The sequence below is a fragment of the Lithobates pipiens genome, unplaced genomic scaffold, assembly GCF_037356315.1.
Source record: "Lithobates pipiens isolate NorthernLeopardFrog02 unplaced genomic scaffold, aLitPip1_a1.2 Scaffold_1, whole genome shotgun sequence".
Taxonomy (NCBI): domain Eukaryota; kingdom Metazoa; phylum Chordata; class Amphibia; order Anura; family Ranidae; genus Lithobates; species Lithobates pipiens.
In genome coordinates, this window is record NW_027507685.1 from 201,769,597 (window position 1) to 201,796,916 (window position 27,320).

At 42.6% G+C, this 27,320-nt stretch overlaps 2 protein-coding genes across 2 annotated transcripts in view; one reads left to right on the forward strand and one right to left on the reverse strand.

The window, feature by feature from the left end:
- The first annotated feature begins 1,286 nt into the window (after positions 1-1,286).
- LOC143981914 (uncharacterized) lies at positions 1,287-26,704 on the forward strand. Its single transcript, XM_077480164.1, has 6 exons — positions 1,287-1,475; positions 2,419-2,465; positions 5,639-5,732; positions 12,744-12,812; positions 15,589-16,349; positions 25,525-26,704. Exons 1-6 carry the CDS (start codon positions 1,430-1,432, stop codon positions 25,597-25,599), a joined length of 1,092 nt encoding a protein of 363 aa, XP_077336290.1. The 5' UTR covers positions 1,287-1,429; the 3' UTR covers positions 25,600-26,704.
- LOC143981911 (inositol-tetrakisphosphate 1-kinase-like) overlaps positions 26,502-27,320 on the reverse strand; it is a 41,940-nt gene continuing 41,121 nt past the window's right edge. The window contains exon 11 of the mRNA XM_077480152.1: positions 26,502-27,320. Within this exon, the coding sequence (XP_077336278.1) occupies positions 27,097-27,320 (224 nt within the window). The 3' untranslated portion in view covers positions 26,502-27,096.

Consider the following 27,320-nt stretch of genomic DNA (forward strand, 5'->3'; position numbering starts at 1 on the left):
CAAGAAATATCTCCCAAACCTATACGGTTTAGGAGATATTTGCCCGAAGACGGGCACCGCTGTCTACGGTGCATGCGCCGTAGACAGCGGCGCGCAGGTGCACTGAGTGTGGCATCGTCGATGACAAAGATGCGGCGCAATGCCGCGCGTCTCGGCTCCCGTGCGCATGCTCCGGCGAATCACAGCGCCAGAGCAGCGAGACCCACGGAGACCCACCAAGAAGATAGACGCTCGGAACTACAGGGGACAACGGTGACTTCGCTGGCTCCTGTGTCAGGTAAGTGACACATAATGGACTACTATGCGATGCATAGTAGTCCATTATGCTTTGCCTTTGCAGGGAATGAAAGAGGAAGTAAACTCATCAGGTTTTACTTCCTCTTTAATGTTCTCCTTGCCCTGCCTGTCAGTTTAGGTGGACGGCCATGTCTTGGTAGGTTTGCAGTTGTGCCATACACTTTCCATTTTCAGATGATGGATTGAACAGTGCTCTGTGAAATGTTCAAAGCTTGGGATATTTATTTATAACCTAACCCAGCTTTAAACTTCTCCACAGCTTTATCCCTGACCTGTCTGGTGTGTTTCTTTGCCTTCATGATGTTGTTTGTTCACTAAGGTTCTCTAACAAACCTCTGAGGGCTTCACAGAGATTATACTCAGAATAAATTACACACAGGTAGACTCTATTTACTAATTAGGTGACTTCTGAAGGCAATTGGGTCTAATAGATTTTAGTTAGGGGTATCAGAGTAAAGGGGGCTGAATACAAATGCACACCTCACTTTTCACATATTTATTTGTAAAAAAAATTGAAAAACTATTTATCATTTTCCTTTCACGTCACAATTATGTGCCACTTTGTGTTGGTCTATCACATAAAATCCCAACAAAATACATTTATGTTTTTGGTTGTAACATGACTAAATGTGGAAAATTTCAAGTGGTATGAATACTTTTTTAAGGCATTGTACATTGGGGTGTTTTTGCTCATTTTTTTTTTTTATCTCACTGTATGCAACTGTTCGCTACAGGTTTGAAGCACTCGTGGTGAGGAGAGATTGTGACCCAATCAAAGGAGAAAAGATTGCTGATCATTAGTGTGCAGTGCATGCAGAGATGTTAAAAGAGAAAAGGATTGGGGATTAGGATGACAATGCTGAGCTCTGCTGCACAGACCCATCTGCAGGAGGGGGGGGGGTTGTCCATACAGGTGAACAGCAGACTGCTAATCGGTGGGACACAGTCACCTGCAGCAGATGGGGAGGGGGGGTCACATGATCACACTGCCTGTGCACTGTGCCAGCTATATAATCTGCAGCAATAAACAGAGTGTGCAAACTCTGGTCCAGCCTGAGGCTCAGGCTCTCTGCATCCTTCTTGTCATTGCTGCCTGCTGCTTCTGGGCCAAGGGATTCTCTGCACATCCAGGATGGGTCTTGTGAAATGTTTATTGCTGGCAGCTGTCTGCATTCAAGGTAAGAACCTTAGCCACAGAAAATGTTCACTGCTATGCTTTATTAGATTAGAATATTCCATCAACAATATAAAGGTATGAATATTTGCTACATCAGCGATAATGCATGCATGGTCATTTCACGCAAATCCCAATTCTCATTGGTGATTAGGGATGTGCTTATCACTCTGTATATGTTATTACATGCATGATGGTCCCCATATGTTCATATATATTTGAGGATAATTTGTTGATCACAAATAATTGCCATTAAACAAAAAACAGATACCTGACTGTATGAATGTGCCAGCATGCCTTTTCCCCCTAGGACATCGTTTCTTTAAAAAAGCCAATACGGTACTCTTGCAGTTGGCCAAATTGAATGTTGGTCACTCACCATTGGTGTCTTTTGACCAGATCTGCTTAATAGAAGGTAACAACTTTAAGAAATAACAAGCTGCCATCTAACTTATTTGTAAAGGAGAAGCAAGGAAGGTACCCATAGAAACCAACCAGCCTTCAGTTTACTGCAATCAGACCAATTTAAGATAAATTCTGATTTTTGGGTGGACTGAACCTCAAAATGAGTCTTGATCTAAAACATCTTTACCAACCAATATTTGTAATGGTGAGCATAGGTCCCTAATTTTGTATACTGACTCCACAATAAATCCAGAATAGTTCAGAATATATCTTGACTCCATAGGTTTTCCTAAATTAATAGGATGATCAGGATAATTGAGGCTATATAGCTGTGAATTGGTTGACAGTAGTCTACCAGTACCCTTAGACCCACCAGCTCTTTTCACAGACAATTATGAAATTGACAGATGGACACTGTGAATGTATGTATAGTTAGCTACTTATGTATGTATGTACTGTATGTGTGTATATAAAATATATATATTCCTGATTATGTACCGTTCTTCTTCCTTCCTGAAAATCATTGATCTTCTCCTATTCAGTTTCCTCAATGCCCTTGTCTACTCAGCTTTCCGAGGAAGAAGAGAAGGTGAGAGATCTGAACATAAATGGACTTCTGTTATCTTGATAACATATTGTAAAAAAGTACCCGACTGTGTGTTTTACAAGTGTAGCATGGCGGCTGTATAGCCAGAACTGGGATTCTAGGTTCAATTCCCAAGGGGACACTATTTACTTATGTAGCTTGTGGTATCTGTGTTTTTTTTATTTTATTTTTATTAATATACAGGATTTATATAACGCCAACAGTTTGCGCAGCACTTTACAGTATGAGGGCAGACTGTATATTTACAATACAATTTAATACAGTAGGAATTAGAGGACCCTGCTCATTAGAGCTTACAATCTAGGAGGAAGGGTCAAGTGGTACAAAAAGTAGTAACTGTGGGGTATAAGCTGATGGAGAAAAGAAATGTACAGTTGTTAGGTGGGGGCCAGATAGGCTTCTTTGAAGAAAGTAGATTCGTTAGGAAGTGGCATATCTTGGAGAGGTTGAGGAGGCAAGCTTTGGACAGTGATTGGATGTGGGGCCAAAAGTACAGTTCAGAGTCCAGGATTACACCTAGGACCTTGGCATGCCGTAATGGGTTAATAGTTGAGAAATCTGGGGAAGGGGCACACGGGGCAGGAAATATTATGAGGAGTGGTGTGACATCCAGGCTGATATGTCGGTCAGTAAATTATTGATGGGTGAGGAGACTGATGGACTGAGCTGAGGGGTAGAGAGATAAATTTGTCATCAGCTTAGAATTGGTTTCAAAAGCCATAGGAGGAAATCAACTGACCCAGGGAGGAGCTGTCGATTGAGAATAGCAGAGGTCCAAGAACAGAACCTTGGGGAACTCCGATGGAGAAAGGAAGAGGAGTGGAGGAAGTAGAAGTGCAAGTGACACTGAAGGTGTGGTGGGATAGGTAGGATGAGAACCGGCGAAGAATACCATCATGGAGACCAAAGGAGTCAAGTTTTTTTGAGGAGGGGGTGCTCCACTGTGTCAAAGGCAGCAGAGTGGTACAGAAGTTGTACAAAATAGCATCCATTGGTTTTCACCATTAGTAGGTTGATTGGGAGTTTAAGGAAAACAGATTCTGTGGATTATTGAGGGTGAAATCTGGACTAAAGGGGATGAAGAAGTTTTGTTCTCACTCAGATGGTCGTTCATTCAGTTGTAATGTTTTTTTTCTTCCAAATGTTCCAAAGATTTTTTAATAAACTGCTTTTTAATTGTCATTAAGTTGATGCAAAGTTTTTGTACTAGAGATATTACTGTGCTGATTTATTTGGGTGATAAGATGGTGTTATCGGCACTAGTATTAATTTAGGATTAATTGATTTAGGATGCTTTAATGTGATTTAAATTAAATAAACAAGAAGTGCAGCAAGATCTTCTTTCTTGTATAGATTCTGTTGCCTCCATTAAGTATTTTTGAAATGTTTTTTAAATATAACTAAAGAAATTACATTGAAATAAATGCACGTGAAAAATGATGACAGTAGCCAACTGCAGCCAATGCTAGTAAATGCTGGTGGACTATTGTATTTCTGATAAAATGGGCAGTTTATGTGCTAATGTGGAATCAACGCTATTCTTCTGATCATCAGGATGAGCTTAAAAATGCAGATTTAGGCTGGATTCACACCAGTTTTATTTATGCAGTTTTAGTGCTTTTTGCATTTTGCAGATTTGCACTACAGTCCATTTAACATGGTTTCCTATGGAACACTTTCTGTAGTGTAAATCTGCAAAATGCAAAAAGCACTAAAAATGCATAGGTGTGAATCCAGCCTTAGAGATGGCTTATAGGTCTTGAACTAGACTTGATCCTTAAATCCCAAGTTAAGTGTGTGAACCCACTGAATACATTTCAGGTGAATTGAAACTTTTTTTAATTACCGTAAATGTATTTATCAGATTTGCAGTTTATTCTTTTCTAAAGCAGCCACAACTCAAGTAGAAAGCCTTCTGTGGAGAAGGACCCATGCTGTCTTTGTGGAAGCGGTCTTTCTGGAGCAGTGCAACACACGACCCTGCTTGGTCAGAGCTAGTGCTCACCAATCAGCAGCGAGCATGAGCTTTGCTGATTGTAGATCTCTAGCACTGACTCAGCAGGAGACGTGATGGACCTCTGCTGAGAGACAACTGCTTACACAGAAAAAGCAAGGCAGGGGGACTGGATTCAAGCTGTTGCTGTTTTCTAAAGTGAAGAAACTGTAAGGGGTAATTTGCACAGTCACAGAGGCTCATACAGTGCGCAAGAGCCATTTGGGCAGACCTGTGTGCAGGCAGCCTATGTTAGTCAATGATGATGCAGCTACTGTACAGGCATGCAGGGACAGGTGCGAGGCCCTGAACACATATTGTCTACATTCAGGGCCTTGCATTCATTCCTGCACATCTGTTAAACTCAGATGTGCAGGTGACTCCATACAGCCACTGCCTGGCATTCGGTACAGCCACTATGTCTCCATTGACTAACACGGGCTGCCTGCATACAGCTCCACTTTTTTCAAGAAACATAAACAAACAGCTCTTGCATAGTGTATGGGCCTATGAGCCCTAAAGCTGAGATTCGAACCATGTACAGTATGGGTGGGCTGATCGATCAACTTGGGTGCAACCAGCCTGGTGGATTTTACATGCTATTATGGATTTTCCTGCCCCCCCGCCAGGAGAACACAACATCTCTGGAGGGATTCCCCAGTCAACACCCATGGTTGCAGGAATATTAATTTTGATGCACCTGGAATGTTTTTATTCCAATTTAAACTGAACTTTCAATTGGGCATTAATCTTTGCTGTTATTAAGGGCATGTTCTAGTCCAAAACGCATAGGTAGAGTACCTCCATTGTATCTTTTTGTGCCTTTGAAGATTTTTCCATAGATACTCTGAGTATTGTTGATCTTTCTGTTGGTTGGTGCTAACACATAGGCTCATTTCACTAAAATATATTTTTAATTTATAAGTTGCCATATTGATCATTATTTTGAGGGACAAGAGTCAATGAGGAGAGAAGAGAATATTCACAGGGCTAAAAATGGCTGTTATGGCAAACAATGTATGCAGTATAGGTTATGGAATACGAGCATAAAGAGCGTGGTTGTTGGTTTTTGGGGGTTTGGCTGACCAAGCTGATGTATAGCAGGGTAAAGTGGTATATCGATATTTTCTGGCTATGGAATAACATATCCCTGTATTTATAGGTCACAAGATGTATCATGGAGGTCCTAGCCGAGTCGTTGTCTACACCGGGGTCCGAGAGGGTCAGCAGTGGCTGCATCCGACTACTCAAGGAAGGTCATGTCACCTTTTGCTTCTCCTTACCTTTCCATATCTAGTCACACAATGCTTCATATACCTATATAAAATGTTTACCAATAATTTCACCCATGATTCACACAACATCCACCCAGGATGCACACAATTGTCACCTGAGAAATGTTGAATCTTGGGTGAAAGTTGTGTGAATTTTGGGTAAAAATACTGATGAACAGAGTCCTTTATTTTGCCTGAATCAAGTAATCAGAGTCTCACTTTTGTTTTCCAATATTGCCTAAGAAATATAAAAGGCAGAATCTGATTGATTTTGCGTTATCTAGAGTTGTTCTTATTTTGTACGCTGTTCTTGTCTCATCTTATCTTTGCAGTCTTACTCCTAGACTTAAAGTGTTACTAAACCCACAACAGTAAAATCCGTCTTTATATGCAGTAAAGCATGCTTGTTATACTCACTGAGGAACCTAAGGGGTTAATCTTGTGCATTGTGTAAAAAAGGCTGCTTGGTCTCGTCTTATTTGATCCTCCCCTTCTTCCACGGGCCCCAATCCATCTCCTGACAGTACAGAGCTTTGGGGCACTCAACACATGCTCAGTTTGGTGTGTATTGTTAGAGTGTTGTTTTTCTTATTTCTGGAGGGTACATGTGATCAGTACAAGGGCAATTAGCACTGTCCAGACACAGGGTCAGGGGTTCTGCAGCCTTATACAGTATATCACAAAAGTGAGTACACCTCTCACATTTTTGTAAATATTTTATTATATATTTTCATGTGACAACACTGAAGAAATGACACTTTGTTGCAATACAAAGTAGTGAGTGTACAGCTTGTATAACAGTGTAAATTTGCTGCCCCCTCAAAATAACTCAACACACAGTTATTAATGTCTAAACCGCTGGCAACAAGAGTGAGTACACCCCTAAGTGAAAATGTCCAAATTGGGCTCAATTAGCCATTTTCCCTCCCCGGTGTCATGTGACTCTTTAGTGTTACAAGGTCTCAGGTGTGAATGGGGAGCAGGTGTGTTACATTTGGTGTTATCGCTCTCAGTCTCTCATACTGGTCATTGGAAGTTCAACATGGCACTTCATGGCAAAGAACTCTGAGGATCTGAAAAAAAGATTTTTTGCTCTACATAAAGATGGCTTAGGCTATAAGAAGGTTGCCAAGACCCTGAAACTGAGCTACAGCACGGTGGCCAAGACCATACAGCGGTTTAACAGGACAGTTTCCACTCAGAACAGCCCTTGCCATGGTTGACCAAAGAAGTTGAGTGCACATTCTCAGCATCATATCCAGAGGTTGTCTTTGGGAAATAGACATATGAGTGCTGCCAGCATTGCTGCAGAGGTTGAAGGGGTTGAAGGGACAGCCTGTCAGTGCTCAGACCATACGCCACACCCTGCATCAAATTGGTCTGCATGGCTGTCGTCCCAGAAAGAAGCTTCTTGTAAAGATGATGCACAAGAAAGCCCACAAACAGTTTGCTGAAGACAAGCAGACTAAGGACATGAATTACTGGAACCATGTCCTGTGGTCTAATGAAACCAAGATAAATGTATTTGGTTCAGATAGTGTCAAGCGTATGTGGCGGCAACCAGGTGAGGAGTACAAAGACAAGTGTGTCTTGCTTACAGTCAAGCATGGTGGTGGAAGTGTCATGGTCTGGGGCTGCATGGGTGCTGCAGACACCGGGGAGCTACAGTTCATTGAGGGAACCATGAATGCCAACATGTACTGTGACATACTGAAGAAGAGCACGATCCCCTCCCTGCAGAGACTGGGCCGCAGGGCAGTAATTCAACATGATAACGACCCCAACCACACCTCCAAGATGACCACCGCCTTGCTAAAGAAGCTGAGGGTAAAAGTGATGGACTGGCCAAGCATGTCTCCAGACCTAAACCCTATTGAGCATCTGTGGGGCATCCTCAAATGGAAGGTGGAGGAGCGCAAGATCTCTAACATCCACCAGCTCCGTGATGTCGTCATGGAGGAGTGGAAGAGGACTTCGGTGGCAACCTGTGAAGTTCTGGTGAACTCCATGCCCAAGAGCATTAAGGCAGTACTGGAAAATAATGGTGCCCACAAAAAATATTGACACTTTGGGCCCAATATGGACATTTTCACTCAGGGGTGTACTCACTTTTGTTGCCAGCGGTTTAGACATTAATGGCTGTGTGTTGAGTTATTTACACTGTTATACAAACTGTACACTTACTACTTTACATTGTAGCAAAGTGTCATATTTACAAAAATTTGAGGGGTGTACTCACTTTTGTGAGACACTGTAGGATAAGACTGCTGTATATTGCAGATGAGAAAAGGTATTAAACAGTTTATATTTACTAAAAAATAATTGCATTTCCATGTTCTGTGTACTGTGGGAGACCAGATATAGTGAATTCAGGGTCCTGGGTTTAGTAACACTTTAATGCAACATAGCATCTAAAAACACATAGTTAGGTGTCAATCTCCAAAACTGTGAGATGAACAAGAATTATGTCAGAGATATCTCACTGCTGGAGTCTCCAAGCCATACAAGAAGCAAAGGACTGACTTACTCCACCAGACTCCAGCTATAATTAAAATATCACTTTTGGCCATACTGACTTATTAGGAAAAGCAATGGTAAGCAGTAGCTCATAGCATACAGTTAGTTTGAAGCTTCAAAAAACAAAGACAAGCTATTGCTTATTGTTCGTTATGGGTCACTGCACTTTGCAAATGTTCCTTGACCTACTGCAGAACCCAGTATACCTGAGTCTCATTACAAAGAGATGACATCAAAAGTTTATAGGAACAGATAATGTGATGAGAAAATACTCACAAAGCACAATGTTAATGTGGTTCACAGAGAGGGGCATATTTATCAAAGCACCAAGGGGACAGTAATCAGTGCTGAACAATAATATACCATTTGGCCTTATTCTATATGGCGTTTTATTCTTAATTGCTAATTCGCATGCAGTACCCCAAGCAACTAATCAAAATTGACCTTGTTCTGGTCTCACATCTGGCGATGTCTATCATTCATTACCAGTCTGATTCAAACCATTTCTGGAAAAGCAGAGCTGGCAAAAGAGAACTTGATGCTTACTCTTTGCTTCAAGGCTATACAGCTTATCTGAGACGGTGCTTTGTTGAGACACAAAGCTCAGTTCTTTGCTTATTAATATCCAGGGCTTTTTGTCAGTGGGGACGTCAGGGAATGCAGTTCCAGCACTGAATGTATGTAATGGAAAGAGGTGCCGGAGGCAGGGCCGGATTAAGAGCATCATGTGCGTGGTGCTGAGGATTTTGGTGGACCTTTTACTGGGCACCCTTCTGCTTTCCAAGAGCCTGTGCTGGCATGCGCCCAAACTCAAAAGAGGCAAACAGGCAAAACACTAGGGAAGCCTGGCATTTGATTTGCCAAGTTTCTGTAAGAGCCTTGCATCGGCGTGCACTCTGAGCTGAAAGAGTGCAGCTGCACAGGCCTAACACTATGGAAGCCCCAGATTCTGTAAGAGCCCTGCATTGGCGTGCCCCAGGCTTCTGTTAGGACTCCTGCTCATGCAGTGCCAATTATCAATCCCACCACCCTGGCCAGGCGGTGTGTGTGGAATGCAGGGCCCGTCAGGAGAGATCTCTTCCCATTGGCCCATTGCTTTCCATGGGAAGTTTGTCATTTTTGGGTGGCTGGGCCTATATTAAAGTAGGGGCCTGGAGCTGCAGCTCCAATAGCCCCTACGTTAATCCAGCCCTGGCCGGAGGGTCTATTGATGCTTCCTGCAGGGGGATGTAATGTCACTGGTGGGAATCAATTTTGGCATGGGGTTCTATTGTTGCTGGAGGGGATTTTATGTTGCTGGGGGGTTATTTGTTGATGGAAGGGATCTATTGTTAAGGGAGGGGTCTATTGATGCTGGCTGTTGGGAAATCTATTGTTGTGAGGGGGCTATTGCTGGATCTTTTGTTGCTGGGGTGGTATTTTGTTGCGGAGGGTCCATTGCTGGGGGGGAGTCTATTGTTTTGTGGGGGATCTATTGTTGCTGGATGCAGGTAATCTATTTTACTGCTTTCCTTGTTATCTTTTGTCATTTATAAAGGGAAAAAAAACTTGCACTGTGAACAAATAACACCTAAAAAGAAGCAACTCTGCTGTGAGATATACAGAAAGAAAATAGAGTATTGGAAGTAGAGCTGCGCTCTCTCAACTAATATGTAGCAATGAGTAACAGGTAACGAACCCTTGTGCTATTATCATAAAAAACAATGATAAGTGGTAGCATAAGCAGTACTGATAAATCACTTAATGCTCATGTCATATAAACCAGTAATATCGAATCATGTGATGATCTTATTAGTCCACAGAAACCAGTATAGGCTTGAAAAATTCTTAACAGGTATCATATGATGGCATCAAGTCACCTGCATGGGCAAAAGGTACAAATAATCATTGAAGAGGAATCTTTCTCGTAATGTTAGCAAATCATACTGACAAACAAAGTGATTATCCACCACCACATGAATGTCACACTTACCAACTTGCACAAGCTGAATCACTTGTGGCTAAGATCCCTTTCACACTGGAGGCCTTTTTCAGGCGCTTTAGTGCTAACAATAGTGCCTGTAAAGCACCTGAAAATGCCTCATCTGCAGTCCCAGTGTGAGAGTCCGAGTGCTTTCACACTGGGGCGCTGTGCTGGCAGGATGTCAAAAAAAGTCCTGCAAGCAGCTTCTTTAAGGCGCTTTAGAAGTGGTGTATACACCGCTCCTAAAGTGCCCCTGCCCATTGAAATCAATGAGTGGCGCTTTGCGGGCGCTTTTAGATCGGCTTCTAGCGGGGGTTAAAAGCACCCTGCTAGCAGCCGAAAAGCACATCTAAAACGACGGTAAAACGCCACTAGTTCTAGTGGCGCTTTACCGCTCACGTCCCCACGCTGTCAGTGTAAAAGGGAACTAATATCCAGCCAGGGCCTTTTCCTCCAGGGAAGGCAAGCAGATGGCAAATCAAACCAGATGAGCTTTCACAACACATGGGCAAAACAGATGATCATATCCTTCCACTGGGTTCAAGGGTCTTCACCTAGACACCGTATTCATGGCAATCTGAAAAAAGAGATACTTGCCATAGTGTAAAACCAAACTTTAAATTTAATTGGTAAAAAGTGATGAACTTACATCAAAAACGGCTTAGCTTTTTACAAAAATGTGCCTGTACATTCCATTTTTGATGTAATGCATCACTTTGTACCTCTTGATGGTCAAGTTTTTACACCATGGCGAGTATCTCTTTTTTTGGATTGCCATGAATACGGTGTCTAAGTGAGGATCCTTGAACCCAGTGGAAGGATATGATCACCCATTTTGCCCATGTGTTGTGAAAGCTCACGTGGTTCGATTTGCCATCCCTGGAGAAAAAGACCCTGGCTGGGTATTAGCCACAAGCGATTCAGCTTCTGCAAGATGGTAAGTGTGACATTCATGTGGTGGTGGATAATCAATTTGTTTGCCAGTGTGATTTGCTAACATCACGAGGAGGATTCCTATTCAATGACTAATTGTACCTTTTGCCCGAAGGGGCGACTTGATGCCATCATATGCTATATGCTCTAGCCTATACTGGTTTCTGTGGACTAATAAGATCATCACATGATTCGATATTACTGGTTCATATGACATGAGCATTAAGTGGTTTATCAGTACTGCTTATGCTGCCACTTATCATTGTTTTTTTATGATAATAGCACAAGGGTTCGTTACCTGTTACTCATTGCTACATATTAGTTGAGAGAGCGCAGCTCTACTTCCAATATTCTATTTTATTTCTGTATATCTCACAGCAGAGTTGCTTCTTTTTAGGTGTTATTTGTTCACAGTGCAGGTTTTTTTTTCCTTTATAAATGACAAAAGATAACAAGGAAAGCAGTAAAATAGATTACCTGCATCCAGCAACAATAGATCCCCCACAAAACCATAGACTCCCCCCAGCAATGGACCCTCCGCAACAAAATACCACCCCAGCAACAAAAGATCCAGCAATAGCCCCCTCACAACAATAGATTTCCCAACAGCCAGCATCAATAGACCCCTCCCTCAACAATAGATGGACACCAGTGGCAAGAAAGCGCCCTGAGGCGATTCAGTTCGCATAAGTAGCGCTATACAAGTCATTCATTCATTCAACAATAGATCCCTCCCAGCAACAAATAACCCCCCAGCAACATAAGATCCCCTCCAGCAACAATAGAACCCCACGCCAAAATTGTTTCCCACCAGTGACATTACATCCCCCTGCAGGAAGCATCAATAGACCCTCCGGCACCTCTTGCCATTACATACATTCAGTGCTGGAACTGCGTTCCCCAACGTCCCCACTGACAAAAAGCCCTGGATATTAATGAGCAAAGAACTGAGCTTTTTGTCTCAACAAAGCTCTGTCTTAGATAAGCTTTACAGCCTTGTAGCAAAGAGTAAGCATCAAGTTCTCTTTTGCCATCTGTGCTTTTCCAGAAATGGTTTGAATCAGACTGGTAATGATAGATATTGCCAGATGTGAGACCAGAACAAGGTCAATTTTGATTAGTTGCTTGGGGTACTGCATGAGAATTAGCAATTAAGAATAAAACTCCATATAGAATAAGGCCAAATGGTATATTATTGTTCAGCACTGATTACTGTCCCCTTGGTGCTTTGATAAATGGTTCATATGACATGAGCATTAAGTGGTTTATCAATACTGCTTATGCTACCACTTATCATTGGTTTTTATGATAATAGCACAAGGGTTCGTTATCTGTTATTCATTGCTACATATTAGTTTAGAGGACGCAGTTCTATTTCCAATACTATCTTTTGTAATTTGTATGTTACCATCAGCACCACAAAAGGATACTCTAAAAGGGGTGGTATTGGGAGTGGAAACAAGGGACAGTTCTTGAAGTCGGGTGAAGGACGGAGACAGGAGGTGACTCAAGGGAAATTCCTGCACCTATTCTCTGAGAAAAAAACCCCCTGCTAATATCTACATTATTGGGTTTTGCAGATGAAAGACTAATCTCCATTCTGCGTCATCAACATCTCTTGAAAGAACTGGAGGACCTGAGCCATCGAGGTAAAGGGAACAGCTTTGGAGGATTGAGGTCTAACCTTGAGGAGTTAAGGAGGCTGTAATGGTCAGAAGCCCCATCCCATGGCAATACAATTGAATTTTAATTTTCCCTTTTCTCAGGAAGCACACGATAGACACAAAACATAACAAGAATATATTTGATATCATTTTTATCACCGGGTATCAGCCGAGAAATCCACATGAGGCATATTGGCTTTTAAAATATGAAACCACAGTAGCAGGATGTAGTCTGTGCAACTACTGCAGGATCCAACATTAGTGACAGATGCAAGTCTGTGTTCTACACATCAGAGGGAAGGAAATTTGGCACATTTCGAAGCTTAACTGGCCTCATACACTGCGGTGACACAGATCATCCCCAAAGAGAGTTTCTCCAAGGCTTGCTAGCATGCAGTCAACCAGTTGTTTTGCTCAATCGGCACACCTGCATCTCCTCTACCTAACACCACCAGCTGAGTGGCCTCCTTTAATAAACTCCAAGTCTCCTGTCCTTGGTGACATTACCCAATCAAGGTGCAAGGATTTGCCTGTGCTAGAAGGAATTTTCCCTTGTCACTTTGCTAAACCTAAATATATGGGGGACCCTAACAAGCCTGTGCAAGATCAATAAAGCCCGAGCTTTAACACCCAATAGTTAATACTGAGAGTAAAAACCACCATATATTGTTAAGCATTGAAGATGTGCTGTACTGATAGGCTGCATTCACACCTGAGCGTTTTCAGCTCATAAAACACCCAACAAGCAAAATCCCATTAATTTCAATGGCACCTGTTCACATCTAAACGTTTTGTTACCTGAAGCAAAACGCCTGAAAGACGCCCTAAGCTCAAAAAAGAACACAAACTTCTTTGGGGCAGATTACAGGCATTCTTCTGCTTTTACATTGGTGACCAGAACAAAATCGTGGCAAAATCGCAGTAAAAACGCAGTAAAAACATGACAACTTTGAAACGCTCAGGTTTAAATGCAGCCTGAAAGTGATTGTAAATGATCACCTTGTAAAACAACCCATTCAGCTTAAAATAGAAATGAAAGGCAAAACATTTGTGTATAGATTTAAACTTTTTTCTTTTACGAATACCTTTTTTTTCCCCCCTTTTTTATAAGTGATCACATTCCCTGTGTCCTCAGCTGCATAAGATTTAGTGGGAGAAGCAGCAGCAGCACACTGAGCTTCCCAGTGAAAGGCTGTGTGTGTGTGTGTGTGTGGGGGGGGGGTTCAGGACAAGTTTAATCATTGGGGGAAAGAAGGCTGAGTTTCCAGCACAGCCAGAACACTGACCACACTATGCTCTCCTTCTTAGTGCGGTCAGTTATTAGGGAAGCATGGGGATTAGCAGAGGAAGCAATACAAAAAGAACAGGAGACTTTCTCATACAAGTACATGGTACAGCAGGCACAGATCAGTAATATGAAATTATGGGGTAACACTTTTTTATATTGTGGATTTGAATTTATGCATATTTTTCTTTTGGTGTTTTTTAATATGTTGTCTCTTTTAAGACACTATATTAATAAGTATTGTGAATTTTAATTTGATTGTTTGTATTCTTGGTGCCAATTAAAAATCTCAGGCCACAAAATTCACCTTTTTGATACCACTATATAGGGATGAGATACTTTGAAACCACTTTGGGTGTAATTAAGACAATCGGTTCTCTATGACCATTCATCTATGAAAAAGTATTTGTTATGTTACTCATTTAGAAGAATGCCTTGTTTACTATAGCCCATGTATTATTTACCCTCTGGCAGTAGTGCCAATCTCCTGACCATGACTACATAATATCTACCCGCTTTTCAACATTTCTGGTCTCTCTGTTCAAAGCTATGATGTATAAAGCCCCGTACACACGAGAGGACTTATGTCCGACAGACTTCCGAAGGAGTTCTGCCGGAGTTCTGCCGGAGTTCCGACCGAGTTCTGATGGACTTTTCGGCTGAGCGGACTTGGCCACACACAATCACACTAAACTCCGACGGATTCGAACGTGATGACGTACGACTGGACTCGAATAAGGAAGTTCATAGCCAGTAGCCAATAGCTGCCCTAGCATCGGTTTTAGTCCGTCGGAATAGCATACACACGAGCAAATTTTTCGAAGGGACCGGGTCCGGCGGAGTTCCGTCGGGAAAATTTGAAGCATGTTCCATATTCTAAAGTCCGTCAGACTTTGGTGAATCAAAACTCCGTTGCAGCCCACACACGATCGAATAGTCTGACGGAATCAGTCCGTCGGACTTTGGATGTTGAAAAGTCCGCTCGTGTGTACGGGGCTTAACTGACTGCAACATTCTTCATGTCAACATAAACCTTTCACGTTCCCCATTTAATGGTAAACCTTAAGCACCTTGTAGTGCACAAATGCACTTGTACCTGCCTTGAAATTCATTTTGTGACCAGGGAAAACCGTGGCTCCTTGGAACAAACCGTGGCTTCCTGTATGCAGACAGTCAATAGAATCCAGGGTCTTCCCCAGACACAAAGAAAGGCATTTGAAGACAAGCCTGGGTATCATCTCCACTTCACCAGTAATGTTTTTTTGTCAACTTGTGGGCATGGCAGGTTCAATTTAAAATTCTTTCTACTCCACCTACTTGTAACAATCATACAATTTAAGTTATTTCAGATTTCATTTTTCACTTGCATAGAGCAACAAAATGTTGTTATATGGTACAGTAATGGGTGTTGTCTAAAATCCATGATCTCGGCTGTGACACTTGCCTATGTTTTTCTTTTGTTTATGCTACCTTTAGAAAAGTTACAGCAGCATGGAGGACAGGAAAGCAGTGAAGAAGAAGAACTTAGAAAGAGAACCAATGAGAGTCCTGTACCTGCTCCTAAAAGAGACACCCAATCAAAAAGGGGAACAGAAAATGAAGAATCAAAAGAATTTGAGAAGATCGAAAAAGTGGAGGTGAAACAGAAAGAGCATGGTGCATCAGCTGAGGAGAAAGCCCAGGAGCTGCTGGATGAAGAGGAGGACAAAAGAAGCCCTGCTGTAAAGAGAGATGAAGGTCAAGGAAAAAGAGCTGGAGATGTGGCCAGGGATGCTGCAGCCACCAAGAGAAAGGACATGGAGAAAAAAAATATTAGCGATGAGAGTGAGGAAGACAGCTCAGAGGAGGAGCATGGTAGAGGATACCATGACAATAACAAAGGGTGGTACCACAGGAACCATGATGAATGGGAGAAAAGAAAACGAGGGTCCCAAAGAAGAATGGCAGAGGACCCCAGCCAAGAAGAAACAGCCCAGTTTGAGACTGAAGACAGACGCTTGAAATATTTAAACTCCAAGAATCACATGCATGGTTATCCTCATGAAGAGAAGAGACACATCCACCACCCAGAAGAAGGAGACATTGACAGGGAGAGGAACTACTATGGACCAGAAGAAGATGAAATGGGGAGGGAGAGACACCATCACAATGTTAGACCTGGAAATCATGAACAAAGAGAAGAGGAAGAAGAGAGGGAGCTTGAGGAAATGGAAGAACGAGAGGAGCATAGAGCTGAGGTGAGACAGTGAGAACACTAGTCTACAATAGTGGGTGAAAAGTATTTAAAGCTTATCTCAAGCTAGCCCCTCTCCCGTTCAAGGTTTACTACCTCCTTCACCATCTAATTGCCTAACTACATAAAAAAAATACTCAATACTAAAAGTACCCAAATCATTTTATTAATTCCCAGGTTACGCCATGTTCCAAGCTTGCCATTTTCTGGGTAACACGTATTCAATGCAATCTGTGGCTATGTTGCTGCTTAGATGACATATACCTGACTCATTTCATTTATGAAAATGGGAGGCACTTTTGCCCATTGCTTTGAAAAACATAAAGCTGTCTTAACTGTTATTCCTCTGCTAGTTGCCTGGTTCTCATAGTGACCTTCTGATTTCAATACTTTCTCAGCCACTGACCAGAAATAAATCAAGTGTTCATATCAGGATCAGGTCGTACAAGTGTGAAAGGGGCCTAAATCAGAGGTCATTATCTGCATACCTGTTCTAGATTAGTGACTCAAAGCACTGAATTAAGAGGGACAGGATAAAATTCAGACAGTTTCCACGTTCGGAATAAGAAGTCACTCTCCGCTTTTCCTTCTTACCCTTAAAATGTATCTAAATCCAAAACAAAGTTGTAATATATTGCATCTCAACAGTCCTTAAATGTGGTGGCAGCTTTCGTTTTCTAATTTATCAGGCTTTCCTTTGTTTATTTTTACCTGCTGATCCTTCTAGTAACACAGTTCTGGTTCTAGTGTGACTACGCTCACTGTACTGTATCTATGGAGGGCAGTGTTGTTATCTTAGACTACTCTTCTGATTTGGACTACAAACATCTCCCCTCTCCTTACCTTATGAGTTGGGAAGGCTGATAAGATTGTTTGAGATTTCAGTTCGGTGAATGGGAAGTTGCAGGGACACTGAGTTTCTGGCAGGATCTACAGATATTTTTCTGTACTTGCAGAAAATCTACTTTGTCGGAAGAAAACATCTAAGGGCTGGTCATCTACAATAAATCCAAATTTATTTTTGGGTTTGGATATACTTTAAACCAACCTGAAGTGAAAAAATACTTTCCTTTTTTGGTAGTGACAGCAACTCAAATACGCTAATAAGAATGGGCTCGACCTCGTTCGGATCAAACCCGTCAGGAAGCCGACACTGCCAATCATAGGCAGTGTGTCTATTTACAGCTACTGGTCGGGAAATGCCTAACTGCCTATGATTGACGTTGTGCAGTGACGGCTTCCTAGGCGGATTTGATCCGAACACACCCAAACCCATCACTACTAATAAGTCTGTTTCCATGGTAAGCACCTTGGGTGCCTGAAACTACTGGCATTAAAAGATAGTCATTTAAAACAATCATGTGCTTTCAACTGTTAACTTTGAACGGACTTTAACTGATTAAAGTAGAACTATGGCCTGTTATTAAAAAGTATGTGCTGCAGCAATTATAAGTGCATATGCATTTGCAGTTTTCTTTTAGCCCTGCTTTAACCACTTAAGGACCAGAAGATTTCCCCCCTTAATAACCATGTATTTTTTTGCTATATGGCACTGCGTCACTTTAACTGACAATTAGGTGGTCATGTGATGCTGCCCAAATGAAAATTTACATTATTTTTTTCCCACAAATCGAGCTTGCTTTTGGTGGTTTTTATTTTTTGCTCTATAAACAAAAAAAAGACTGACATTTTGATTAATAAAAACAATATTTTTTACTTTTTGCTAGACAGACAGATCAGACACTTTTTTGGGACCAATGAGATTTATATAACAGCGATCAAAGCTAAAAATAGATACTGATTACTGTATAAATTACTGTATAAATGACACTGGCAGGGAAGGGGTCAACACTAGTGGTGATCAAGATGTTAAATGTGTTCCCTGGGAGGTGTTTATAACTGTGGGGGGGTGGGGGTGACTGGAGGAGGAGAGAGAGATCACTATTCCTGATCACTAGGAACAATTTCTCTCTGTCTGTTTACATCTGTGGAGCGATAGCCGGTGGCCGACGGACATCACGGCCACCGGCCACGTGCATCAGCTACCCCACAATGCAGTGGGCTGTAAAACGGACCCACATCCCACTATGGCGATTTTCGGGAATGAGACGACCTGCCACAGTATAATGATGGCTGATGGTTGGCAAGTGGTTAAAGTCCCACAAATGTGTTGATGCTGCCAGTGAGGTGCATCTAATGCAGCGTCCTGTGATGGTGTCACAACAATTCTAAACTGCTTCTAAATTCAGACTGTGCCTTCTTGCATTACAGTGTCATGAAAGAAATGTCGCTGGGAGTATGGCTATGAGCATCGTCACTGCTGATTGACAAGCCTGGAGCTTGTCAATCAGCACCTGGCCACACCTAGTCCTGCCCACTGCTTTCAGGATTGACAGCACTGCCCCTGTTGCTGAAACCATCTGAGCTGCAGTGTCGCGGAGGAGGAGTATGTGAGATACACAAAGGAATGAAGAATTGGCCAACTCATGGAAGAAAGTTTGTCTGTTTACCTTATGAGGCTTGTGCATCACATAGTAACTTTATTTGGGACTTGTAATACAAGTCAATACCTATTCTGTGAAATTTTCCAAAAACTGTTCATTTTATGTCCAACTTAAGCCTTAGGCCAGTGACGGTGAACCTTGGCACCCCAGATGTTTTTGGACCTACATTTCCCATGATGCTCATGCACTCTGCAATGTAGTTGAGCACCATGGGAAATGTAGTTCCAAAACATCTGGGGTGCCAAGGTTCGCCATCACTGCCCTAGGCTATGTCACCTAACCAGGGTTGCCAACCTCTCGCAACTTGTTTTACCGACATGGAAAATTTAAAGTGAGTACACATTGCTATGGCCTTGATACTTAGCTTCATAGTGCGGAAATTTTAACTTGACATGTCAAGTTTCACAGGCAGCAACACATTGCCTGTCAAACTTGCCAGTTGAGCTCAATGTGGCTATGCAGCAGCCACAAGCCAAATGTATTGAAATACTGTGTCATACTGTGCCGTGACACAGTATTTCAATACAAAATTCCCATTCAGCTGGGGAAAAAACACATTCAGGAGGCAGCAGTATCAACTCCTGCACTAACAGTGGGAGGGTCTTAAAGGGGCATAAAATACCAGGAGTGTAAATTAGGTACAGAGTGCAGGTTTCAGGGGTGCACTGCGTACAGAGTGCTGGGTTCAGGGATGCACTGCATACAGAGCGCTGGTTTCAGGGGTGCACTGTATACAGAGCACTGGGTTCAGGGGTGCACTGCGCACATAGTGCTGGGTTCAGGGATGCACTGCATACAGAGCACAGGGTTCAGGGGTGCACTGCATATAGAGCACTGGGTTCAGGGATGCACTGTGCACAGAGTGCTGGGTTCAGGGATGCACTGTGCACAGAGTGCTGGGTTCAGGGGTGCACTGCATACAAAATACAGGGTTCAGGAGTACCCCCTTTTCCCCATAATCGCCCCCTCCCCCAGTACAGTGCTCTCCTCTCACCCCCAAATCCTTCCTCTTTGACAGTACCTGATACCAGGATAAGTTACTCAGTAGGAGAGTGTAGTGTAGCTGCAGGACACATAGGGGCCGTGGGCACAGGCTTTAGCAGCTGTTGCCACCAGACAAGCACTGGGTTCCAACTACCTATCTATGCAGAGAGGCGGCAGGCAGAGCACAGTTGAGATCCGCAGCCGGAACTACCGGAGCAGGATCGGCAAATGTGCCTGCCTGCTCTTTCTGCCGCCGACTCCAGCCTGCTTCTATTTAAAAATAATCCCAACTGGTACCAAACTCTGCCTGAATAAGGGGAAGCAGGTGCTGCATCAAGCTGTCAAGGGGTTCTTTCTGACACTTGCCGAGCCAACACTAACCTGCCTGAAAAAAAAATACAGATTTTTACTCGTTTTACACTTTCCCTAACAGACTTTTACTGACAGCTGTAAAAAATCACTAATTTTCACAAACTGTCAGTAAATGTACTGATGGTTGGCAACCCCGCCTCTGATCTGTCACTGATGAAATTCTCCTTTAAAATGAGGCAGGGTGGTTATCAGTGTTTGCTCAGTGCAATTGGATTTATCTAAGGTTTTATACCCCAGTGATAAGTTTATATTGAACCAGAATTAGTAGCAAAGTGCATGCTACTCCCCTGTACACTATCTGCAGTTTTGGCGTGTCTTAGATTTATTGCAGGATAGATTCTATCTATGTTTTCATTTTTTTCAGAACTAGTTTTAGTCAGACTTTACGGGGGTTCTTTAAGGATGTCCATTGGACTTTAGTAATTTGATACAACATCAGCAACTATAAATGTTCTTATAAATACTGGGCTCTGTCAGGGCTTGTTAAGGCCCCTTTCACACTTGTGCGACTTTACCTGCAACTTTGGACATCAGAATCGCATGGCAAGTTGTACCCCATGATTCTCAATGATAACCATTCATATCTGTGCGATTTCAAGTTGCACCGACTTCAGAGTAGTCCGTGCCTGCACTACTTTGGTTTGACTTTGATGCAAGTTGAGGTCCATAGACCTCAAGTTTGCACAGGCATTCCCTAAAATTGCTTCACAATCGCGGCAAAATCACGGCCGTAAAATTACACAACTTTTACGTTGCGGCAGTTTGACAGGGGCCTCAGGTAGAATTCTGTGTCTATTCCTATAAATAAGGCTTTGTTCACATCTCCCCGTTCCAAATATGATTCCGATTCCGCTCGCGATTCACAATAGCGGAAAATCGCGGGACGCCCGGTTGTTCTTAGTGGTAAAAATGCTCAAACAGAATCGCGGGTTGCCTCTCGTGCAAAAGAAGTACATGAGCTTCTTTTGGGGGCAACAGCCGTGCCCCGATTCTATTTGCACAATTTTACCGTGATTGTCGCCCCCATACACCTAGATGTGAACGGAGCCTTAAAGTTCATCTAGTACTTGAACAAAGTTAAAGCAGCCATTATGTGGGACAGAGCAACCCATCTACAACGCAGAATCTTAACCCCTTCATGCCGACCGTATGCAAATTTGCGGCCCCACTGGACTAAGCATTTCTCCATGGGGCTGCACACACAGCGTGCTACTTGCACAGAGACCGGAGTTTCAGGGAGGGCCCCAGGCCCTGTACTAACGATCAGGACCTGCAGCTCCCGATTCTGAGTCACCTGATCACTGTGATAGCCTCTGATTGGCTGTCACTGTGAAGCCCAGCCCCCTTTTCTTTTTTTTTTCCTCTGTAAATGGAGGAAAGAGATGAATCGTATCTCTCTCTCTCTCTCTCCTTGCAGAGAAAAATAAAGTGTGTGTAAGACAATTAAAAAAAATAATAATCAAAAAAATATATAAAAATACAAAAAAATACCTAGATCAAGGTTTGATCTAGGTCAGTGCCGGGGTTAGTGTTTGGGCCAAGGTCAGGGTCAGTATTATTATTATTTTTTTTGTATTAGTCAGTGTGTTTTAGATAGGATAAAAAAAATAGCAAAATGGGAATTATTGCTTTTGGGCTGTACAAACAAAAACTAACATGCACTTATGTGGTATCGCTGAAATCATCAGGAGAAGGAGACTTTAATATGGGTTGTTCTTTGGTGGAAGGTTATGGTAGTAGCAATAAATATACAGCTAAATTAAAAAAAAAAAGTTTTCCTTTGATAATAAAATAAAAAAAATCAGGAGATATCCATTACAATTTACCACTGAAAAAAACAAGGTATATTTCACCTGGATGCACAAAGTAGTTGTGATGGTATGTACGGTTTTCTTAACGCATATCAAAGTTTCAAAATTGTGCTTAGGCATTGAGATTTGTTTTACGGTTAGGTGCGAACACGTTAAAGTGCAATCAGATAATCTTCTGTGTCCAGCAGCCCCCTAATACTTACCTGAGCCCCATCACTATCTAGTGGTGTTGCAGGGGAGACTCAACTGCCTGGGACTCTCCTCATTGGCTGAGCCAATGAGGGGAAAAAGGGGGCAGGGTCTAGCCAGGGCTCTGTGGAGGGTGCATGTGATCAGCACTGGGCCAATCAGCATTGTCCAGACAGAGGGTCAGGCGTCATGCAGCCTCATAGGTCAGTCAGAGTTGAATGAATACTCATCCTTTGAGCTTTAACTAGACACTGATAGAAGTCATAAGACTGCCATATATTGCTGATGATAAAAGGTAGTTAGCAGTTTATACTTACTAACATAATTGCATTTCCATGTCCTGTGTACTGTGGGAGACCAGAGATAGTGAATGCAGGGTCCTGGGTTTAGTAACACTTTATGTACCAGTCTTTAGAAAACACACCCTTAAAGAGGGATTTTACTGAAAATTTTTTTTATTAAAAGCCAGCAGTATACTACAGCAGTATACTACAATACTACAGCTGCTGACTTTTAATAAATGGACACTCACCTGTCCCAGGGTCCAGCGATGTCGGCAGCCAAGACCGATCGATCACTCTAGGTGAGGGAATCAGGAAGTGAAGCGTTGCGGCTTCACTTCCCGGTTCCCTACTGCGCATGCGCGAGTCGCGCAGCGCAATAGGAATGGTCCGTGCTGTTTTTGGGACCCGTTTGTGTCCCAGCAGACAGCACAGCGGGACAGGAAACGGCACAGACTCCCGTGGGAGTCTATGCCCAGAAATGGGTGTAAATACCTGTCTAAGACAGGTATCTGCACCCCCCTCCCCCCTGAAAGGTGCCAACTGTGACACCGGAGGTAGGGAGGGTTCCGATGAGTGGAAGTTCCACTTTAGGGTGGATCCCCGCTTTAAATACAGCTTACAACACACTTGAAATGCAACCTTAGCTGTACTTGAATGTAAGGCTCTGTTTACACTTGTGCTACTTGTCATGCGACTTTGGACACATAAAGTCACAATTGTTTTCAATGGACCCATTCTATCTATGCGACTTAAAAGTTACAACAACTTTGAAAAGGTTCCTGCACTACTCTGATGCGACTTGGATGCAACTTCAGTACCAGAGAGTGTAAGGGTAAGTCAAACTGGAGATTGCGTGACTTTGGAGTCACACAAGTGTGAACAGAGCTATTAACCACTTAAATACAGGGCACTGTCCCCCTTTCCTACCCAGGACAATCTTCAGTTTTCAGCGCTGTCACATTGTGAATGACAATTGCACGGTCATACAACATTGTACCCAAACTAAATTTTTATGATTTTCTTCCCACAAACAGAACTTTCTTTTGGTGGTATTTGATCACCACTGGGGTTTTAATTTTTTTCTAAACAAACTAAAAAAGACAGAAATTTTTGAAAGGAAAATAAGTTTTTCTTAGCTTCTGTTTATAAAATGTTGTTTTCTCCTTCACCGACGGGCACTGAGTTGGCACTAATATTTAGAATTGATGGACACTGACAGGTGGCACTAATAGATAGCACTGATGGGCAGCACTGATTGGCATCTGACATGGGTACTGACAGGCGTTACTGAGGGGCACTCACTGGCACTTTGGTGGGCACTGACTGGCAGCTGTTGGGCACTTATTGGCAGCTGTGGTGGCACCTCTGATGGGGGCTGAGCTGATAATCAATGTGCTGATTATCAGCTCAGACCCCCCCTCTGACAGGGAGCCGCCAAAGGCCATGTACTGGCACTTCCTGGCTACAGGCTGTGATCGTTCACAGCTGATCACGTGGTAACAAGCCTACATCAGAAGCTCTTTACCTAGATTGGACATGCAGTGTTTCACAGTGACACACCACAACACCCTCGGCTTATCCTGCTGGACGTCATATGATGCTCAGTCAGGATAACAGAACCACCGCCCGGCTGTCATTCTGCTATAGGCCGGGCGGTAAGTGATTAAAATTAAGTATGTGATTTTTTTTTTTTTAATTATACTCACCTAGCCCCCGCAGGCACTAACTGTTGCCCGCCGACACTGATAACTGAGTGATCAAACACCGCTGATCACTCTGTTCTCAGAGCTCCCTGTGCAGATAGCTGGTGACTGCCAATCACCAGCTCTCTGCTCTGCCCCCCCCCCCCACACTCACTGGGGGAAGGGAGCGGCTGGCTCAGGCTCTCAGGGGTTTGCTGAGAGGCTGAGCCAGGTGCTGGTTCAGGCATGTGGGCAGATGACGACCATATGGTTGCGATCTTTCCCAAGCCTGGACTGGCTCTGTGATGTCAGCAGACTTCAGCCTGCTGTCTGCTGAAAACGGGTCACAGGAGGACAGAAGGAATTGCACTTCTGTGATCCATAGAAGTACAGCCAAACAAACTTTGGCTATACTTCTCCTTTAGGATGTACAAGGCTCTGTTATTTGATATTGTTACATGCATTCCAAATCTCAGAGACTGTACCAGGTCAGGTAGTTGACAGGGCAGCTACCGTCAAACTAACACCTTGATTCCTCAGTTATGCTAAGTAAAGAGATAAGGAAGGATAAATCCTTCTTAATTAAGTAAGTTAAAATTGCCACATAAGCACAATCGCAGCTAGCTCTCTTTATTATTCTGATCACACAGATCAAATACAGTAAAGTGGAAGTAAACTCCCCTATCGTTTTCAGCCAAGGAAGCTGCCATCTTTGCCTCTGTTTAATCTTCAACTGCTATGGTGCTGCACATGTGATTCGTTATGACACCAGCCATTGGATGGTTTGATAGTTTGGCTGAGAGCACAGCCAATGTGCAGTTAGCCTTCCCGGCATGCCTTTTTTTTTTTTTAACTGTTTAAATCCATGGGTTTACTTCCACTTAAGTGTGGCCAAATCAGTTAAAGATTTGTCAGACTGCCATTTAGGTTGATTGGACCATACCAATGTATACATAAAATAATGCACATTTATAAAGCACAACACTGTACACTACAAATGTGTTTAGCACTTTGCTTGCTTTGGTACTTCAAAAGCCCATTCAATTACATGAATAGAAAAAAAGAGGGAAGGAGGAAAGACTAGGCACATGGCCTGTCCAAGTCATATGCCTGACGCCTCCACCAATCAAGGAGCGTTTTCTCCAGCATTATGCAAAGAGCAGATCATAGGACAGCACAACCTTCATTTTGCGATTGGAACATAAAATGCAGGCACCGTATGGAGTAAGCGTTGTGGTGTCCAATGGAGAACACGCAGCGATATCCACCCACCATTATAAATAAAGGCCTTAGTAGGTTCTATGGCAGCTTTCAAAATAAATTTTTATAGCCTTGTCTTATTGTGCCTTTAAGGAGCGGGATATCCAAGAGGTGGAAGAAGAGCTGAGGAAGGCAGCAGAACGTTTGCAGGAAATCCACCGAGGCTGAGAGAAACAAGATGAAGGTTCAACCCTACGTCTTCCAGCCAATAATCTCTACATATACTGAGCATTGTCTGATATCTCATGTACACGATTCCCTGGTATTCTTCTACGCTGGCCTGTATGCCATTTATACAACAGCAGGCTGTATCTGTTGCTATTGTAAAATAAAGCTTTCTTGCAATGTTAGCATATTGACGAGGAATTCCACTATGTATTGTGTATATTTATATTAGCCTCATGGCAAAAATATATATATATATGTATATGTATTACTGTATGGTTTCCTTTACCTCTTATTGTCTGGAATGTGACCACTTCTCAGAACATCAAAGCTAGGCAAGACTAAGCCAGGAAAAAAAAATGAACTCCTATAATGCAGCTAAGGCTCTCATTGCTCTTCACCTGCATGATATAGATGTTGTGTAGCATAACGACATACTGTAGATACAAAAATATCTTACATAATAAGGAAAAGTGCAATGACTGGGTGCATTGTCATCACATCCAATGAGATTTGTTTTACCGCAATTCATAGGAGGAGAAACTGGAACCTGGTTGCATTGGGTTATTTTGTTAACACATTCAATGCACATTGCCTAGCTTAATGCATTTCTGTTTGGCACCGGAAAATGTTGGCTTCTCATCTATTGCAATTAAAAAAAGTTCAACGTGTGAATTGATTATATTTAGCTTAACATCGTCTCATTTTTCCATAGTTGAGCTCTTCTTTCAGATCAGATTCTGTTTTTTGTATATATAAGGCAGAAGCGTTCATCTGTCCACCTTCTGATGTCCATTTGCTTCACCAAAGTTGCTCACAGGACATCTAGAAGTTCTTAGAATTTGGAAAGTGTTATATTGTTGGGTCGGCTACAACCTATTCAATATGTCAACTTCACACAGCTATAATTTACAGAAATATTGTTTTTTAATTTAATTTACAATTAGCAGAAGAATGGCAGTGTCAAATAAAGGAAGAGGAGAGCAATGTCCTAGCCCTTGAGCCTCCAAAAACTGTACATAAATGGTCATTATGTAATTCCGGTTTCTGTTCTGTGATTATATTCAAGTTTTGCTGTGAGAATTAAATAAAAGTGAAAAACTCAGGATCCACTTTCTTCAGCTAATGATTGCCAGTGCCAATGAAACTATAAATGCCAGTGCAGATTGTGTCAAAGTCTATTATTTTAGAAATTCTGTATTAAAGTCTTGGAGGAAATATGGGAGATGAAATGTACGGTCCAAAGTTAGACTTATTCATACTCTCAAATTGTCTGAAGGAGAAGAGCTCGTTACCTATAGCAACCGTCAGGTCTCCCTTTCGTCCTCCTAGTGCAGTCTGAAAAGAAAAATCTGATTGGTTGCTGTGGGAAACAAGACTGACTTTCCATCAGAGGCTCATGGTTTAAATCCAGTAGAAGAAGCTCCATGCTTGTCTACATCGTTGCCACAAGCACACGAATGTTCACCAGAAAGTCCACAAAAGTGGACATGGTATTTGTCAACAATCAGCAGACAGGGGTGGGGTATACATGCTAAAATAGGAAGAACTACTAAGCCGCCTCTTGCATGGCTCTGGCAAGGATCTCCTCTCCGTATTGTGCTCCTCACACTGGGGGACAGAGGCTGGGAGCTCCAATTTTGAGGATTGCTTCTGGTTGCTTCCTAGAAGTTTCTCCACATGAGACAGCAAAGCAGGGAAAAACTCAGGGACTCCTTCATATC